This window comes from Oryzias latipes, chromosome 14, assembly GCF_053564925.1.
Source record: "Oryzias latipes strain Hd-rR chromosome 14, Olatipes_Hd-rR_3.1".
Taxonomy (NCBI): Eukaryota; Metazoa; Chordata; class Actinopteri; order Beloniformes; family Adrianichthyidae; genus Oryzias; species Oryzias latipes.
The window spans coordinates 1383305-1404483 of NC_136250.1; the positions used below are offsets into that span (position 1 = coordinate 1383305).

A 21179-nucleotide genomic window follows, 5' to 3' on the forward strand; every position below is an offset into this window, starting at 1 on the left:
AACCGTCTGCACAAAGTCTCAGCCCCAAAAACAGCGTTTGGACAAAACGCTCTCTCTGTAAAGGCCAGTAAACTCTGGAACAGTCTTCCACTGTACATCAGGGAGTGTCAAACATTACAGACCTTCAAAACACAGCTCAAGCAGTGGCTGAAAGCAAACCAGTCCTGTAGCCACTAACTTTTAACTCTCATAATGTACCACCTTCTTGTGTTCTTATTGTATCTGTGATTCTGTCTTTTGTTTTGTCCTGTTTTATGTTTCCTGCCTAGGGACTATGGATGCAAATTAGCATCATTGCTATAATCCAGCATGTTTACGCCTATCATTGTTTGGTAGATGTTCATTAATGTGCACTGTCCCTATTAAATAAAGCTTAAATAAAAAAATAAAGTGCCTAGGATAGCACAAGGGTTAAAATGTTCTTTTCAACGACTGTGCATCACCAACTAGAATGGGAACTCGAATACAAAGAAATACAAGAACATTTTCAATATTTCTAAAATTTTATTTCATTTTGAGATCAAATAATACACCGACCTAAAATATAAACGCAACACTTTTGCTATTGCTCCCATTTTTTATGGTATGAACTCAAAGATGTGAAACATTTTCCACATACACAAAATAACCAGTTCTCTGAAATATTGTTCACAAATCTGTCTAAATCTGTGATAGTGAGCACTTCTCCTTCGCCAAGACAATCCATCCCACCTCACAGGTGTGCCATATCGAGATGCTGATTAGATAGCATGATTATTGCACATGTGTGCCTTAGACTGGCCACAAGAAAAGGCCACTCTGAAATCTTCAGTTGTATCACACAGCACAATGCCACAGATGTCGCAAGTTTTGAGGGAGCGTGCAATTGGCATGCTGATAGCAGGAAAACAGGTAAAATAAGGTGGACACATGTTGACATACACAAGTAACAAATGCCACTTTGTTACATTTAAATTCAAAAAATTCTATTATAATGCTTGTTAATGTGTTAATAAAGCTTTTTAAGGAATCTCTCTTTCCAACATCCATACGTGGTCTTATCACCCTCTCACGGTGGTGAGAGGGTGATAAGATACCATTGACATACATACCATTGACCGTTTTAATGAATGTCATGATACAAATAGGACGATATCATAAAGTTCAGGAGGAGAAGGAAAAGATTCTCGTCCAAGTTGGCTTTGGACTTTTGTGTCGCTGTCAGTAACAAATACTGATACACTCACCTACAGTGCCCTCTAGCGGATGTTGGAAAATAATAAACATATGTGCCTATTTAGTTTTTAGAAATCACACTAAAAAAAATCGGAAAGTTGCACCCCCAGCCAAAACATACAAAAAAAAATGCAACCTAAACTTTGAAAAATTCTGTAATCAAGTCAGTATAATGAGTAATATCTTTTTGGTCAATATTATACATATTACATTATATTATATTTCTTTTTATTAATTATAGTACCAAGCAAATAAGCATAAAAACCATTATTCAACACCCTATTTGTATGATTTATGTATGTGTGGTAACAGGGGCAGCACAGTAAAAAGTCAAGTTGAAAAGAAATTAACAAAAAAGATGTTCAGAATCTAAATAAACATTCCTTCAATTACAAAAGTGAGATGTCTTTATTTAACTCACTATATCAAAGAAATGAGCATGGGCTTAAAACTGGTCCTTAGCTCTACAGAAGTTGGTGTCTTTTCTCTAAGCTTTCACTGGCTTTTTACCCGCTGCTAAAAGATGAAAACTGTGTTGCAGAGTCGTCAATGAAAGGGAGACTTTGGGGCATGAATTATAGAACGGGCTGGTATGAGAAGCTGACTTAAAAGGATTTGAATGCTCAGACATCCTGTGTTATCAATAGGTGTAATATTCTGTGTGCTCCCAGCAGGCATGTGTTTGGCAGATACACTGATACAGTATTAGACATTCTCCCACTGACCTTTGCTCGACTTTTTTGTGTGAATAATTCTAAATAAAAGGTTTGGACTTCGTGGTAGCTTTGTATTTAGTGCATATTTATTTTTGGAGTCGTGTATTTTCATGTTTGTGTAGTCGGGCGCACTCTTGCTGCTCGGTGAGTGCAGCATCAGCTAAAATCTTCTGCGTTGTGTCTTCAATGAATAAAGAGTCTCACACAGGGATTGCCATCCATTTAAGGGGATTTACTGTGTGAAAACAAAAATACAGCACATAAACGTCGCGTCGGGTCTCACTCTTCCACACACACCTCCTCTCGGCAGTCCTCACAGAGACTCCACATATTACAAAAGTACATATATAGCACACTTCCGCTCATTGAATGGCATTTTTGTATCATTTCAAATTACAAAACATCAATACAAATAACACTGTGTTAAAATATACCCCAAACAAATATAAATCAATTAATAAAAAGCAAAAGGTAATGAAATATATCTGATGAAAATAAATGCTCACATACCTGTGTGAAAACAAAAATACAGCACATAAACGTCGCGTCCGGTCTCACTCTTCCACACACACCTGAGGAAGGGGGAGAAAACCCCCAGAGTCACATGTGAGACCATACATGCTAGCTCAAGTCCCGTCAAGGCTAGCATACCTCCGAGTGCTTTATTTGCCCATAACAATATATTTCACACGATAAACAAAAATAGAAATGATGTGAGGAAAGTTTTATCTTGTTAACAACATTTTTTATTTTTTTTTTAACTTTAACTAAACTCCACTTTTACCCAAACTGGTTAGAGCAAAATCTGCTGCTTACCTCCTCTCGGCAGTCCTTACAGAGACTGAGGGGGATGCCGCGAAAAGACAGGAAGTAGCAGCGAACCACCAAAATAAAAGTCTCCGCTTAAAACATTCCCATAAAAACAACAAAATAAAGACAACAAAAGCGATTTTGGTGAAATTAACACAAAAAAATATTACATGGGCTACATTTGCAACATTCCAGTCTTTAACTGCAACTGAAAAAACTCAGTCATGAGCATAAAGGGGCTTGAAGGTCAAACAGATCATAGCATTGAAGGATTCAATTGATTTGTTTTTTCCTTTTTGGAAATTGAATAGAGGTGGGCCAAAGGTCTGCCTTCTAGAAAAAAATGGTCTTTATCTCTCAAGGCACTCGCAGTCAAAAACATAAAATGTTTAAAATATCAACCCTCAGTTTAACCTTTTAAAATGTGATCTGGGGGATGGGGAGACCTTAACTGGATCTGAGGGAATATTAGAAAGGATAGATATCATGAATGACCAGAAAAAGATTAGCTGTGCTTCCAGAAAGATTTTTTTTTTATCAATGATTAACTCCCTCCATAACAAAAAAAAATTGTTATGGAGTTTCATTAGGTTTCCCTAATCAGAATCCATTTGACTGTTTCTGTATCCAGAGCTTCGGACATAGGAACCTTGACAAATCCACACAGCTACCCAAGCAGCCTCACATCAGTTTCATTGACATTACCTTGTTCACTTTTAAATGTGCAGAGAGAGCAGGTGAAGCCTGAGGCTACAAACACGCTTTATGGCTACAGCATCCTGAAGCTTTTGAAGTGATGAGAGCAACTTTCAGGAATGTTCATTTACACAGAAACTGTTCAAGTGTTAGTCAAGAAGATCCAATACCTCTGCATGGAATCAAGAAACAGCTCAAATTTGATTTGATTCTAACCTATGGATGTAAGTTTAGGAAAGCTAGAAAAATATTTACATGAAAAGATAACCTTAAAAGAAAGACTACAGACCATTCCATGCAGAGGATCATCTATTTTCTACATCAAGGGAAACCAGTCAAAAAAATCTAAGACCAGATAGGAATCATTTTTCAGTGACACATGAATTATTTACTACTTGGGAATTGGCACACTTTTCCCCATTGCTTCTGTTTGTTTGTTAGAAAGGCTAAAACTTTCTGGTTGTGTCATTTGTGTTTTAAGAAAGTCTAGATAAATGCTTATTAGATTCGAGATACCTAAACAAGAACAGTCTAATGTCCATACATAAATCTTTTATTTCACAGTCGTTACCTGTAAACCCCCATTTCCCTGTATACTACACTCTCAGAAAAAACAGTACAAAACGGTACCTTTAAGGAACAAAAGCTTGTCACTGGGGTGGTACCCTCAAAGGTACATTATTGTACCTTGAGTCAGAGGAGCAAATTTGTACCTTACTTGTTTGTACCTTCTAAGGGCCAATACTGTACCTTTGAGGGTCAATAATGTACCTTAGACAAAGGTACAATAAAGTACCTCTGGAAAAAGGTACAATTTTGTCCCTTTAGGGTACCGCCCCAGTGACAAAGCCATTTTGTACCTTTAGGTGGCAAAAAAGTTCCTTTTTATTCCTTAAGGAGTGAAAGAAAATAAAGACAAACAACAACTAACTGAATTTTAGACATTTATTTTAGTCCTTAAATGGAAAACAGTTTAATTCACAGATTAAATAATAATTCATCTCACAACCATACAATGTAACATCCCAAAATAAAATGTCACAATGTTTAGGATGTCATGTCTGATATAAAAAACATTAAAAATAATTAGTTACATTTTTTAAGATGCATTTCACTGACCAACTGACAACTTACTGCCACTCAACAAAATGAACAGCGATATCAGATACAGGGAATAAATACAATGGAACCATTTATATTTTCCTTCTTTCAATTTCATGAATATCACTAATAAGAACAGCAATATAGTGCAGAAACAAATAAGTTTATTCAAACTCAAAGACCAAGCAAAACACTTTAACACACCACACCAAAGTAAAGAGAGTCACTTAAAACCCTTTAGCGGGCAAGTGACTGTTTTTGGTAATTTCCGCACGTTAGTTATCACGCCCATCCCGTGTCTCAGTGAGTTCAAGAATCATGTGATCTTTACCCAGCCAATCAACAAAGATCACCCTCCATTATAGGTTACTCAATTGTGCAACTTGACCAATCAGCAGAGAACAGGGTCGCATCAAATTTCCCTTTTTCTCCAAAGTCAGAAAAAGTTGCTTTTGCAGCTCAGTTCACTGAACATTTTCAAAGGAATCATCAAAACTAACCATGGTAAGTTGATGAAACTCATACATTTTATTGTTGAATAGTTGTGTTAAGTGTTGACATATAATTTGTTTGCGGAGAATTTATTGAAATGAGTGGAAATACGGCATGAAAAATGCAGGCACCATATTTGATCATACGCCCTTTTCACTAAAAACAAATTTTTACTTGGTATGTCTGTTTTTGAACATATGCCCTATGCATCTAACAAACCATATTAGTGCATTTCTTTACAAATAGAGAAATAATACTTAGCATATTATGTTTTAAATTTTGCCAAATGTTTTTATATCACTATACAGTGATTCATAGAGAATTTAAACACTGTTTTTAGTTTATGAATAGTGATAAAGATTGATTTTTGTCAGTTTATGATGTTATAAAAGTTGTTTTATTATTTCATGGCAAGAGGAGGGAGACTGCTGTTGTGCCAGTCCAGCCTGACATTGGTGAGGATGATGAGGATCAAGATGATGATGTGTCAGACCCCGACTTCGTCCCACCCACCCACAACCAGGACATTCCCAGACCCTCACACACAGTTGTGTGAGGGTCTATTCAACACTTTTGTTATTAGCACTTTTATGTTCTAAAAGTGATGTTCAAAATACATAATGTGTGTTTTCTTATATATATATATATATATATATATATATATATATATATATATATATATATATATATATATATATATATATATATATATATATATGTATATATATGTGTATATATATATATATATATATATATATATATATATATATATATATATATATACACATATATATACATATATATACATATATATACATATATATATATATATATATATATATATATATATATATATATACACATATATATACATATATATACATATATATACATATATATATATATATATATATATATATATATATATATATATATATATATATATACTTATTGTAATTTGTTTTCCCACTCATGGGCAAGTAACTAAATATGGTAACTTCATTGGCATTAATTTACTACATGAAAATAAAATAAAAATTGAAAAATGTCACCAATGATATGAAGTCTTGTTATGTTCTCCAATAACACTCTAAGGTTGAATTTTTGAATTTTAGAGTATTTCATTGAGTGCCCTATAAAGGGTTAAAGAATAAACTACATGACACTTGATGTTCTGGATTAAAAAACACAAGCTTTGATCTCATCCACAATGCTATACAACCCTCCCAACACAGCTTAACATAAATGCTGCATACTAACAGAAAGTTTATCATCGACACAATATGTATCCAAAGCATGAAAATCCATCACCTCAAAACTTCATCAATGTGAAGGCTCTTCGAGAGCATTTAGGACAGCTGAATGGTGTAGGCATTGCGGTTGTTGATCAAGCTAAAATGTTGATTACCCTGGTCACACTAACAGGTAGAGGCTTATCATTAACCTCAGACATTTTTAGAACATACCGCTGAATGAAAATCAGGGGGTTCTTCAGGCGAGATGGATATACAATGTTGTAGATGAAATAAGCACAAAAAGCAGCAATAACACCTTCCTCCAAACCAAGCGCCCTGCAGACTGACCGCCCATCCAGTTTGACCACTGCAGGGACCCTTTGAGTCAGCACACTTCTCCAGTCAGTGACAGCTTCGAGTTGTACAGTAGGATATGGCGTTGGTGGCTGTTCCTGGAAGAGATTCAAATCAAGTCAAGTCACATTTATTTATATAGCGCCTTTTACAATGCAAATTGTGTCAAAGAAGCTTTACAGTCACAATTTGTGAAAATTGTAATAAGTAAGTTCAATATTGATAAATTATTGATTTTTAACAATCAAAACAACTAGGGGCTAGGGCTGGGACAACAAAAAATGAAATATGACAACGCAAAATATGATTATTAGACCAAAATGGCAGCGACAGAGAAGTATAAACGCGTCACGCACTAGTTCTTTAAGCGATCATAAAGGTCATTAAGTAGTTACCTTAAATCTACCACAAACATTCATTAAAAAAAAAAAAAAACAGTTCATCTTATATATATATATATATATATATATATATATATATATATATATATATATATATATATATATATATATATAAACACACACATACACAAAAAAACTGTTGGACTGTCTCTGTGGGAAGTAATGTAAAAAAAATTAAAAAATAAAACTACCGCAAATTCCGGACTACAAAGCGCACCCAATTACAAGCCGCACCCACCCCTTTTCACGTGTATAATTACTTTTATACATACACAAGCCGCGTCAGAGTTCAAGCCGCACATGTGTTAGGCGACGTACAGATCACGTCCTGAATCCCAGAGTGAGTGCAATTCATTAGCACACCGTGGATGGAGTTAGCTTTCACTCAGGGTCATGTATTTGTTTATGTCAACATCCGTCAAACAGCACGCACCTCTAATCTGTTCACAAGTTCCTCAGTTATGGTGTTTTTATTTCATTTTTTTTTTTTTTTACTTATTGACAATCTAGGTATCATACATAAAATTACAAACAGTAACCATATAATCAACATTAAATCCCTCAGTTATGATGAGGAAATTAACATCCGCGATTCCCCATTTCCCATGAGTCTTAGGGGCTAAAGGCGGGGCCAACGCCCGGCTCGCCATACTGTTGTACGTGTTTAAGAATGACCAAGTATCAGCAGTGCATGGAGGGGTGAACGGGAACAGCTCTCCTTCTGCTTGTGTCGCGGCAGCGTTATGGGAGTAACAGGGCTGGTTGAAAAAATACACCAGTAAAATACAGCAGCGGCGACTGAAAAGCGCGCGCCTCAGCGTGATACGCGCGCCTCAGTGCGGCGCGTTTGTCAGAAGTCAGAAGCTTCTGCGCTCCGCGCTCGCCCCGCGCGCTCCTTGTCTCCCCTTCCTATCTACTCCGACACCTCTGGCCAGGGCAGCTTCAAGGAGGAGCACTTCGTCCCCATTGCGCCGGTGGACGGAGCAAATCGTGTCTGTGCAGAGCAATCGGACTTAATACTGTACGTATGAGGGGCGGATGCGTTGTTACGTGTGGGAGCCATCAGACTGCCATCGGCCCCACAGCTCTATAAGAGCAGCAGGAGAAGATGTCTCCAGCTCACACGGAGGCTGTGAGCTTTTCAAAGCAAAATTCCGCTCAGTCCTTAAAAACCGTAAAAATGATCACGTCGATTTGTGTTTCCAGTCGTGTCCTGACAAAATAAAGGCTGATGTTATTCCGACATATTTACGTGCAGCCAGCCGAGTCACTATGACTCAGGTAAATTCACTCCATGCGCTGTTCTCTCCGTCACGCAGCTGACCGGCTTTTCCAAACCCGTTGGTGATGGTGGATTTTTTTACGCTGCTTTTAACGATTGCTTTTAACTTGAAAGCTACATCATATTGTAATGGCGATCACGTGCACGTTGGGTCTAATGGCACCAAAGGATTCTGGGATGCAGCCGGGCATGCGTGTTTCGTTTTGTTGAACCATGACTGAAGTGTCTAAGACCTGAAGTCAAGTCCATGCTGTTTGGCTGCTAAGAGGTGTGTTTAAAAATAAATGCCTTGTGCTTAGTGTTAGATAGAGAATTCGAACCACTCACTGAGTCCTAAAATACGTGCACGGCGGCCGCCAATTAAATCCATAAATTAGCCGCGTCGCTGAATAAGCCGCAGGGCTGTAAGCGCAGGAAAAAAGTAGCGGCTTATAGTCCGGAAATTACGGTATATGCATATTACACACCTCCCCAAGGATGACGAGAATGTCATTTTTCTCCCTGAACAGAATCGGCAGCAGCAGGATTGCAGCTCTGAAATCAATCCCTGAAAATTAAGTAAAAAAAAAAAAAAAAAGTCTATTACGTGAATGTACAGTGTTAGTTAGACCTTATCTTATAGACAAATGGAAAAGAAATTAAGCTTAAATGGCTCCACAACACTATGGGTGACCATGGCTGATCAGTCAGTCACTTACCAGGGACATCTTCAGTGAGGGCAGCCTCTCTTTCTTCCAAAGCCAGATCTGCAAGGGGAGATTTCCTTTGAGTCAAGCTCAAGGACCTTAAAGCCATCTTCGAATCTTCGGCAGATATTCATTTCATCATGAAGCCGTTCCATTTCCTGAAATAGCTGCAACATGGAAACATGTCACAACATTATCATAGGATTTTAAAATTAAAAAAAGACAGCCTTTAGTAATATAACTATGAATTCCCAACACAAATGTAAGGAAATAAATGTAGACACACACCACATGGACTGTTAAGGCATGGATATTTGTTAATGGTTTCTTTGACAGTCAACCCATTAGCAATCTCTCGCCTTCTCCAACCAAATGTCCTCATCATCCGTTCCTCCACCATTCGGGCATCTGGCTGTGTCTTCCAGTACTGGTCCTGCAGGACTTTCACATGGCTCGCTACTGAGGTATCATCCTCCCCAATAATATCCACCTTCTACGACACAGAGGGATGACAAACATTTGCTCATTTGACAGTTGCTTTTACCTTTTTTAAAGTTTATGAAAAATGAGCCCCTATTACATTTTATTTAGCGCTTTATCATAGCTACTTAAAGCACTTTACAGGGGGGACCATTCTATTCCATTCCGGGTTAAGGGGCTAACCATTGGGTCACACTGCTTGTGTGTAAAACATGCACACATAGATACACAGCAAACCAAAGAAGATGCTCTAACCTTTGATGCCTTGGCTCGTTTACTTGTGTTTCATTCCAGTTGTAAAGGCTTTCTGCGATGACCAAATTTCTGTTTCATTTTTCTCACTTCTTCATCATCTACCAGTGGCACCCGCTCATATTTGAACTTACGTTTGAGAGACATGTGCCAGGTATGCTATTTAAAAGAATATAAAACAGAACAATTAAATAAGCATACAAACCACTTGCACAAAACTGAAAGCACAAGCATGAAAATACATGGTGAAAAACAATGTGTGCAACAAAATGCAGAAAACATAGTTAATATCTTGACTGGATTAGTACTCTAGTATAATAAATAAAGGTTGGCAATTAATATTCTGTCAAATCACATAACCATTGCCTTCTTTGTCATTTAAGAAAGGGTATTTCAAAATCAGGGCCTTACACACTTTCACATAGTCATCATTGGTCGAAAACCTGTAACAGCGAGGCAATAAGGTGAGGAATGTAACATCAGACATAGTTAGTACTAATAACTCAAATGGCGTGATCCAGTTGGGTTGCAAAACTTACATTTTGATCAGGGCCATGGTTTCATACAATGTGAGAGAAAAGAGAGCAAAAAAAAACGTTTTTGCCGCTCATTTGTCTTTTGTTCTGAAATATTTTATTAATATTTCACGTTAACGTTAACTTTTCGGCGGCAGAGTTTTGGATGAGAAGCGTTTTTCTTGCCGCAGAAAAGTTAACGTTAGCTCGATGGTGAACTGTAGCCAAGATAGTACCGCTAATTTATAATATTTATTTATACTAAAATTATTTAATAATGTTTTAACTAGCGTTAACGTTAGTAATGGCAATCGTCAAAGTGAGTCTAGCTAGCTAATGTTGTTGACAGAGTATGAACTTGGCTAGCGCTAACAGTAAAGTTAACTTCCAACTTAAATTGAATTAACACCACAAACACTGATAAAAATTTCAAATACTTTACCTTTGAATTTACTTCTCTCATCTTCAGTGACCTCTATCCCAAAATGAAATAACTCCGTGATTAAATCCTCTGTGGATAAATGTCGAAGCGCCATCCTCCCACCTTTGATCGACAGACAGAGACTGACCGTTGGATCATTGTCGTTTCACTCATGTATCATTCCGCGCTGCAATATTTATGCTTCTGCCGAGTCAAGGTTAGCCTGTAGCTAGATCCTTTCAATAGAACACAACTTAAATGTTAACAATTATTTGTATGTTTTATTCTAATATAAATAGGGTAAAGGGTTTGAAAATCAAATTCTTCAATACTGTTTGTGAATGTAAATGATTATATAATCCTCATTAACATGATTAAAAATGATTCAAAGGGACACTTCACAAAATCAAAACATTCTGATTTACTTTGCCCATATCTCAAAACTTAGTTAAATTTAGTTTGATAATTATTGAGTTTGATAGTATAGGTTAACTTGAGTTTCTATATTGAGAGATGACATTTTCAGCATCCACTAATTCCTGCCATTTTATATTTAAACATTAAGGTACAAATATGTAAGGGACAAATATGTACCTTACAACTCGAAAAGCTCACAATGTACAATGGAAGGTGCATGATTGTACCTTAAGGGTGCACAATTGTACCTTAAAGATACATTTTTGTACCTTTAAGGGTACATATGCAAAGTTTGTACCTTAGGGAACAAAAATGGACCTGTATTGTACCTCTTTTTCTAACAGAGTAGTTGCACAGCCAGTAATAATTCTGTTTTCTATGGACCACTGTAGAAGGCTTTATTGTGTCGTTAATATATATTTCAAATAATTTGATCCCTGTTTTGACTCCGTCTGGGACCAATCCTGCTCTCTCACACAGGCACGCACACACATATACTCACAGATGATGTGTTTCCTACACTGATATGCAGAGGGATGGGATATGAAGTGGTAAGAGCAAAGGGTTTCAGTCCAGTTATTGATTTTTCTTTTAATACTCAGTCCTAATGGATTTTGTGTTTCTGTTTAGAAGACACTTGGAAAAAAGTGGAGCTTGGTGATCAGATATCTAAAGAAGGCATTTCACCTTGCATATTCCGTAATACAGTATTTCACTGTGAGACAGGCCATTGCAGACCAAGCTCTTCAGATCAGATCTTTAAAAAATGAAAAGTTTGGGTTTGACATTAAAAGTCATGTTATAATCTTTAAGTACCGGTAGTCAGCCTGCTATTATGGTGATGTCATCCAAACCCATTCAGAAAATCTATGGATAATAGAAGTAAATTTCGTGATTGTGAACATACCAAAAGAGTCTGACTGTCTGAACTGAGGTGGGATATGACAATGAAAGGGTGCCGGTCAGAGCTCACTGCTAACCAAACACTGCTAACCCAAGCTGCACGCAGATGGGGACACAGAGAAATAAGAGCAGAACTGAATAGGATAATTCAATTCGAAATCCTTTTTTTATTTTTGTAGAGAAAAACAAAATCAAAGATCTACATCAAAAAGTGCACAAATTATTTCTTTGATGTGCTGTGTCCTGGTTTATCAGCTGATCAGATGAATCTTTATGTGTTTGACTGAGTGGGGGAGAGTGTTGTTATTGCTGCTAACACTGTCGATGAACACCCCCATGTGAAGACAACGATGGAGCGCAAAGGCTGTAACGTTTTTTGCTGCTCACCCTACACTCTGTGTAGATGTGGCTTGAGCTGTGTGCTCACACACACACACACACGCTCACACACACACACAGACAGCAGTGACAATAACAGGACAACAGATATACAGACATGAAGTATCTCTTCTGTAGAAGCTACGGTGGCCCAGAAGGGTCACAACACAACACATTAACTTTATACACAACACACTAACTTTACACACAACACATTAACTTTACACACAACACACTAACTTTATACACAACACACTAACTTTACACACAACACACTAACTTTACACACAACAGATTAACTTTACACACAACACATTAACTTTACACACAACACATTAACTTAACACACAACACAATAACTCACAACACAACACATTAACTCATGGCCCAGAAGGGTCACAACACAACACATTAACTTACCTCACAACACATTAACTCACAACGGAAGTAAAGCAGCAATTGAAGTGCTTTTATTCTGAAATTTCTACTGGGCTGAGCAGCTAACTACCTAACAAAAAGTAATGTCACAGTGAGCTGTGGAGGGAGCTGCACGCACGCTCCTCTCCTCTCCTTTTTTCCGCTCCGTCCTCTCACACACGCACACACAGGACAGAGCGGAAAAAAGGAGAGGAGAGGAGCGCGCGTGCAGCGACAGAGGGGGGTGTCAGAGCGGAGGGAGGAGTGTGTGTTCATATTGTGTGTGTTTAGAGGAAGGAGAACCGTAGTGAAGGAATTTATATTTTTTGGTAATTTCATTAGGGTTGTCAGTCTTAAATTTTTATTACAGTAAAGATAAGTCATTTGCTGAAGTGTGTGCTTTAACATCCTTTCAACTCTGAAGTTGCTTCCTATAGTTGCATATGTGAGAGGTGTCAGGAATGCAGCTACAATCTCAACCCCCCTTCAGGAGAAAACAGTCTTTGATCTTCTAAGACCATCTGGAAGCCTTAACTGTAGATCTGACATGGACCAGAATTAAATTGTCTCCAGGATTCAATTTAAATCATGGGAAACCCTGGAGGTGTCAACTCACATGAGAAGGACAAAGAGTTGGGACTGATTGCCTGCGGAGAGGGATCCGGGCGACTCTGCTGGACCCCCATGGGGACACAGTTGGTGGTCGGACAGATGTCCGTCTTTGAAATAACCCCCCTGGACGTTTGAAGCAGGAAGCTAGGACCAAATGCTGTAACTCCTAACATGGACGGACAGAAGTGGGCAGGCTCCCTGCCAGCCAATCTCTAGCGACCAGAGGCGGAGATTCGGCGGCCATCTTGCTCCCGGGGGAGGATGTTCTGACCACATGCTTAAAAGTCTGAACTCAAGGAATTTTCCTGTGTCTCCAGACAAGCTGCATGTGAATTCGGAATGTAACCTCTTGCGTATTGCAGGCCTTGATTTTGGACACCCAGATCGATCTGTTTTTACTCTGTTTTTAGAAATATTGTTAGGGAATAAATTTGTTAAACTTAATCCGGCCGAATCCCGTGGTTTTCTTCTTCTCGACTTTATTGAACATGCAACAAGGAAAGTAATCTCAAAGCGACAGATTATATTTTCCAACAGTAGTAAAGACAAAGTTTCTGGCAACACTGCTGCTAGCTTCTCTTGTAGCAATAACATGCTCCCTCCACAGCTCACTGTGACATTACTTTCTGTTAGGTAGTTAGCTGCTCAGCCCAGTAGAAATTTCAGAATAAAAGCACTTCAATTGCTGCTTTACTTCCGTTGTGAGTTAATGTGTTGTGAGGTAAGTTAATGTGTTGTGTTGTGACCCTTCTGGGCCATGAGTTAATGTGTTGTGTTGTGAGTTAATGTGTTGTGCTGTGAGCTATTGTGTTGTATTGTGAGCTATTGTGTTGTATTGTGAGTTAATGTGTTGTGTGTTAAGTTAATGTGTTGTGTGTTAAGTTAATGTGTTGTGTGTAAAGTTAATGTGTTGTGTGTAAAGTTAATGTGTTGTGTGTAAAGTTAGTGTGTTGTGTGTAAAGTTAATGTGTTGTGTGTAAAGTTAGTGTGTTGTGTATAAAGTTAGTGTGTTGTGTGTAAAGTTAATGTGTTGTGTGTAAAGTTAGTGTGTTGTGTATAAAGTTAATGTGTTGTGTTGTGACCCTTCTGGGCCACCGTAAGAAGCCCATTGGACAACAGAGCCACCATTTTCCTTCAAATAGATAATTGTGCATTAAGTAAGAATTATGTCTTCCAACCATAAAGCAGACCTCAACGAAACTGAAATGTACAGTCAGACACAGGATCATGCTGCGTCTCAGTTGAATCAGCTCAGTAGAAGATGATTGCTTTTGTAGGTCTTAGAGCAACACTAGTAAGGGATCTTTAGGGTGTATTGGTTCTAGAGTTGTTTCATTTGATTAACCAAGGTTTGCATCAAAAAAATGTCTGGTGGGCAAAACTACACCCATCAGTGGATATGGAAATATTGACATTATGAATAAAAATCAAGTTTAGTCTTGTGGATTTTTATACAAACAAATGTTAAAATCCACAGAGTAAAGTGGTCCCATGACAACAGCCTAGATGAAATCTGCGGCTCCAGTGTACATAGTTTCTGTACAGTCTACACTTAATTAGCTGGGTAAGGTTAAGGCTGAGGTTGTGGCTGAAGCAGAGAGCAGGACTGGAGTTAAAGTTGAGACTGAGGCTCAGGGCTAAGGCTGAGGTTGATGCAGAAGCTCAGGGACATCACTGCCAGCAAGCAGCAGATGTCCTTTTAGTGCCCTACCCGTTAATGTTAACTGCACCCCCTTAGTACACACAATCTTTACCCCTCAAAATATACACTCCAAAACAAACACACATACATGCACACACACACCCTCACAAACACACACACATGCATTTCACAAGGAAGGTGGGACCTCGGACCATCTGTCCCTCACCCCATCCCTGGTAGGGGGTACTGGGCCCTTGGCAACGGCGGCCGTGTTCCCTGGGTGCTGGTTTCCTGGGCCCGGCAGCCCTCTCTGCACGCAGGGAGAGGGATCCCTGAGCTTTCTGGCAAGGCCAAGAGCCGGGGATCACATCACACCTGAGCTGGGGGGTGTCAAAGTCCCTGTGGTGTGGATTCTGGTCCTTGCCCCTGAGCGATGGGCCTCGCCAAATTTCCAACTGTGGGCAAGCCTGGTCGGGCCACGTTTACAACACTTCTTGTGGACCCCCTCTTCCCCTGGGTGTCCTCCTCCCGGGCGGGGGCGGCTGGCCCCTGCTTTGCTCCTGCAGGTGTTGGGGTGTTCTGGCTGCCGCTGATGCTGTGGGGGGGGGGTCTTGGCGTGGGGCACTTTCCCTCCTTCTTTCTACATTCCATCATCCATTTTAGAAGAACATAAACACTCACTCGAGCACAGGTGTTAGCTCACCTTTGCACTAACAATTTGCGTGATTGAATGAAATATTTCACACTAGTTGGTTTGAATGCATGAGTATGCGTGTGTGAACAATTTTTGTATTGTGTACATTACTCCAGTTTTGAAAAAACCTGGTCTTGACCCAAACAACTTTAATAATCTTCACCCTATCTCTAATTTACCTTTTATTTCCAAAATCCTTGAAAAAACTGTTGCTCTTCAGCTCGGTGCTCATCTTTCCAGTAACAATATCTACGAACACTTTCAATGTGGTTTCTGCCTACTACATAGTACAGAAACAGCTCTTTTAAATATCACAAACGACCTCCTCTTAGCTTCTGACTCCCGTTTACAGTTCATTCTCATTCTTCTCAATTTAACTGCTGTTTTTGACACCATTTCCCACAATATTCTTGTTCACAGGCTTCAAACTATTGGCATTTCTCACACTCCTCTGTACTGGTTTTCCCCATATCTATCAGGTCGTAGTCAATTTATCAAGATTAAATCTCACATGTCAAACACCGTCCCACTCTCTGCTGGTATTCCCCAGGGCTCTGTCCTAGGTCCCCTTCTCTTCATCATTTAAATCATCCCTCTTGGTTCTCTCTTCCATAAACCCAACATTAATTTCCATTGCTATGCTGATGACACCCAGCTCTACATATCTACTAAACCTTCCTCATCACTTCCTCCTTCCTCATTTACCCTCTGTCTCCAAGAAATCCATTTCTGGTTCTCTTCCAATTGTCTCCAACTCAACAGTTCCAAAACTGAAGTCCTCCTTGTAGACACATCATCTACTATTTCCAAATTTAATAGCTTCTCCATCTCTATCAACAACTTCTCTGTTCTTCCTTCCCCTCAGGTTAACAGTCAGTAGCAGTCAGACAGTAATAACATCACCCGTTCTGCTTACTTTCATCTCCGCAATATATCTCGTCTCCGCCTTTCTCTCACTCCTCATACAACTGCTGTACTTGTTCATAGTCTTGTCACTTCTCGAATCGATTATTGTAATTCCCTCCTGTTTGGTTTGCCCAATAAAACCCTTAAGAAACTGCAGATCCTCCAAAATTCTGCAGCCCGCATCATCACCAGGACCCCGTTATCCCACCACATCACACAAATTCTCCAAAACTTACACTGGCTTCCCACAAAACAAAGGATTAGTTTCAAGATTCTCCTCATAACCTTCAAAGCACTCCATAACCTGGCTCCACCCTACATTTCTGATCTTCACATTTCCATTCCCTCCCAATCTCTCAGCTCCTCTTCCTCTCTCCAACTCCATGTCCCACCTGCCCATCTTGCCACCATGGGGGGCAGAGCTTTCAGTCGCTCCAACCCCCAGCTATGAAATTCTTACACCAGATCTACGCAATAAAGACACACTGCCACTGTTCAAATCCAAACTCAAGACTCATCTTTTCAAAAAATCATACAGTTAATCATAATAATACAGTTAATCCATTCAGTTAACTCAACCTCATTTGTCGGTTTTTCTATCCTGTTTTTATCCTGTTCTTATGTCTTTATATAATCTGATCTATTTAATAAAATGTATTATTATTATTATGTTGACATGTGGACATTTTTTAAGCCAACAGGTGTGTTTATAACGTTTGAGTGTTTGTGTGGACAGGCCCCGCCCTTATAGACTTGCATTACATCTGAACATCACTGTAATGAGTATAACCATCTAGAAACTTGTTTCTCTGTGCTGCTTCATGGTTTTACCCCCCCCTTCCATAATCACCTCTCTACCCCCCCCTCGTCTAACATCCCTCTCTCTTCTTCCCTCCTCCGTCCGGTCCAACACAAAAGATTTTCTAATACAGGGCTCCAGACTGCGACCATTTGGTCACATTTTGCGACCAAAATTTGAGAGTGTGCGACTGAATTTTACATCCAGTCGCATATGTGCTACCAGTAAATTTGCCTCCCCCACCCTCCGTATTTTTTTATACATTAAACGTGGAAGGGGCACATCAATGAGCAATGAAATAATCAATGAGACGCGAGCGCACACGCACGCAGGCAGACGCACACACTCGCGCACATACTCATGAAACGCGAGCACACACTCGCGTGATGCCCGTCTGTGAGGCGGCCACTGCGTGTGAGGAGAATAGGGAAAGCCACTGTGAGTGGCTAAAATGCGTGTAGGGGGAGGGGCCTACAGATATTCGCGCGCGCGTAAACATCTGTGGGAAGGAAACGGAGACAAATATCATCACAAACTGATATGTGCGTCTGAGCTATGAATAAGCGAACTATTGATTCGTTCTTCCGACCTGCGGCTGGTCTACCAGTGCCAGAGTGTACAGCAGGGGTCTCAAACTCGCGGCCCGCGGGCTATTTGCGGCCCCCAAGATGATATTTTGCGGCCCCCGCCTTAAAATGAAAGTTTAATATTAACGCGGGCCGCCAGTTTGTCTGAATGACACTTTTTCATTGTCGTGCGCGGAGATGACCAACCAATCACAGTGGAGTAAATGACTCTTGGGGGGCGTGATAATGACAGGGCTTGAAAGCAGGAAACCTGACAGCCCCCTCCCCGGACCACATTAAGGAGTTCCTTACTTTCCTTTTTAGAACGTATTCTTAAACTCACTTTTCCCTCAGAAGAAGAGAGCAAGTATTTACGCGCTTGTCAGAATCATACAAAGAAAACATGAATATTTCAAGCACCAGTTGCTCCAACTGGTGCTTGGTTCGGGGATATCTTAGAATGTCCGTCATTATTTCTTCGCGGCTGTGTAGATGCAACTAGGCGTCTATCTTCTTCGCTGGTATGTGTGCTCAGCAAGGCAGTTTTGTGTTTGAGCGCCCCCAAGTTGTGTTTTACTGTAACTTCAGAAGCTCCAGACACGTGTGCAAAAGCGGCATTCTCATTGGTCGAATAGATTTCGACGCGACGCGTCAAAAAAAAAAAAACGAACCTGAGGTGGGTTTTTTTTTTGACGCTTTGACGCGTGGCGTCGGTGTGCACACTCTCATTGGTGCCCTTTGTTTACTCACGAGGCGTTAAACGTCGGCGCAAAATTCGTCCCGGTGTGTACGGGCCTTAAGACACACTGAAAATACGTGGGGAAAATGCAACGATAGACGTGTTTGAGATGAACCGGCGGCTCGCCTGTATAGTTGGGGAGACCAGGCCGGGGGGGGGGGTTGAAGACGAAGCTGCAGCGAGACTGAAGGAGAACAGGAAATTGGAGTTGTCCTTAAAATTCAATTTAGTTTTAATATTCCTCTCCCCCTTAGTATGATCTGTGTTATTATATATTTTATGATTATTTTAATGTCTTGTAATGTATGTAGCCTTTTTTTAATCAATTGGTATTTTAAATTATTTTGATTGATCACTGAACTACAAAAACCCATCAGGACACATGTCCCATAATGCATTGTTTTGTAGTCTGTAGGGCAGCTTTTAGTCAGTTCAGTACTAAATTTCCAGCTGTGTTCGGGTAGGTTTGCCCCTCACTCCCACCCCTTTCTCGTGATATTTTTGTGATGATTGACAGGTGATGTTGGAGCAAAAACAAAAATATACGTCTCACACCAGGTGATCTGCGCAGCTTTTCGTCCACCTGGGTGATCTCAAACAGACTTATTGTGCATCTTGGCTGCACTTATTTGGTGTCACCAACATTCATTTCCATCCGTTTTCTTTACTTATTTGTACTGTCATGACAGCGATGGTGCTGTCAGTTTACCTTGTTGTTGCATCTTCAAAAGTGCAGAATAAAATGTGACACTGAATTAGAAACAGCCCATTGTAATTTCTGCATCTATTATTAAAGTATTTATTCGTAATACAGTGGAAATAAGTAGATTTGGTTAAAATGTTGATTTACGGTATGCGCCCCTAAATTTTCTGGTTGTGCCCCTAAAATTTTCAGTTAGGGGCCACAGTGCTCCTAGTGAAAAAAGTTAGTCTGGAGCCCTGTAATATGATTTAAATTAATAAAGTTTGGCCTCGATTCCAAAAAGGGTTTATTCAGACATACCTCTGTTTTGTATGAAGATTCATAACCCCTGTTGTTAAAGTAAAATATGTCCAACACAAGAGGCCTTCTGCTCTCACCTGTTTGCCCAGCTGTTGGACAGGACAAGTTAAAAAAAAAAACAATAAAATAAAATAAAATTCTACTTCTAAACTGCTGGCGGTAAGTTTGGTCCGTGCACATCCTTCACTTAGCAGTTTGAAGCTCCAACCAAAGCTCAGAAAATACATTATTTATTACATTACTGATACCGGTACCCACCCATTTGCTTATTGCTGGTTTCTAAATTTTGCATTAAAAATCAAGGACATACATTGGGTTACACCACTACATGGTAAAGTAATGACACAGCAAACATCCCTGACCTCTAAATCTGTACTTCATAAATAAAAAAACTACATCTTATTTGGCAACAAAGATAAATCACATATCCATCTTGAATACATTTAACAAAACCTCTCAACAATTGCCTTCATTTTGCAGTGTTGAATCATAATTTTGTAGTTGGAGCTTTAAGTGATGGATGTGTACAAGACAAAGACTATTGCTGCAAATCATTTACAAAGTAAGGATATTTGACTTATGTTCACAATAAATGTGCTGAGAGATTTTTTTCTCTGTCACCTTTTTTCCCCCTTTGAGTTCACTGCTGGTAAAGCCTTACACAATTTAATTCTGAAGTCATTGTGAGCTTTTGCAGTCCAGTGAGGCGCTCTGATCTGATCCCACTGAGGCTTTTTTTATTTTACTTTGATTTGTTTCAACCTGTCTATTGCTAGAAAGATGTAAGCCCAACCCACCCATGGAAACCTCCAAACAAAAAGGCTTCTTAACTTTCAACACAGATGTGAATTACCAGTTCCCGTCTTGTCAAATGCATTGGAACTTGTTCAGATAAGCCTCTGCTATGTAAAGCCCTTCTATCAACTAATAGTGTGTCAGAGCCCAACAAAAAGGCTAAGTGGTTCTTGAGCTGTAAGAAGAGATGTTTTTAATCTCTCTTTATCAGGAATTGGTTAAACTGAGAAGTCAGTCATGTAAAAAAGTCATAGTTAGAGTCAGTCAATCTTTTGTAACAGACAGTTCAAGCATGCTTTCCTTCCATTTAAAAACCACATGCTTACAGATTATAGCCACTCCACAGACTGAAGGACATTTAAGAGATTTAAACGTGCACACCCAGAAAAGCATGCTTCTAACACAGATTTGTATTCCTTAGTTCCTTAAGAATCACTGAATTCACAACTAAAACTCATATATGAGAGATAACTCAGTAAAAGAGCAAGACTTTCTAACCAACATGATTATAACATAGGCCACCCATTTGGAAAATGAGGCAAACTGAAAGCAAAAAAGTCCTTTTCACTTCCATGTTATTGGAACGAAAAACTTTCAAAGTCAACAAAATCTGCAATCACAGCGATGTGTGCTGGGCATCACAGGCTTGGAA

At 39.3% G+C, this 21179-nt stretch overlaps 1 protein-coding gene and 1 long non-coding RNA gene across 5 annotated transcripts in view; both read right to left on the bottom strand.

Moving 5' to 3' along the window:
• Positions 1–21179, bottom strand: part of opcml (opioid binding protein/cell adhesion molecule-like) — a 315760-nt gene that overhangs the window by 154529 nt on the left and 140052 nt on the right. For 2 of the 3 annotated variants that reach the window (XM_078931039.1, XM_023962832.2), the window contains exon 1: positions 2442–2562. The exons of the other annotated variant lie outside the window; for it this stretch is intronic. In XM_078931039.1, coding sequence (XP_078787165.1) covers positions 2442–2547 — 106 coding nt within the window. In that variant the 5' untranslated portion in view covers positions 2548–2562. Of the gene's footprint in view, positions 1–2441; positions 2563–21179 lie in introns of those variants that run through there. 3 annotated transcript variants of the gene reach the window in all.
• On the bottom strand, positions 5992–12722 carry LOC144983770 (uncharacterized). Of its 2 annotated transcripts, XR_013647576.1 has the most exons (5): positions 9724–12722; positions 9277–9481; positions 9001–9155; positions 8770–8849; positions 5992–6717 (listed from the first exon to the last, which is right to left on the bottom strand). It is a non-coding gene; the product is annotated as an uncharacterized LOC144983770 (long non-coding RNA). The 2 variants fall into 2 exon arrangements; XR_013647577.1 differs by lacking the exon at positions 8770–8849.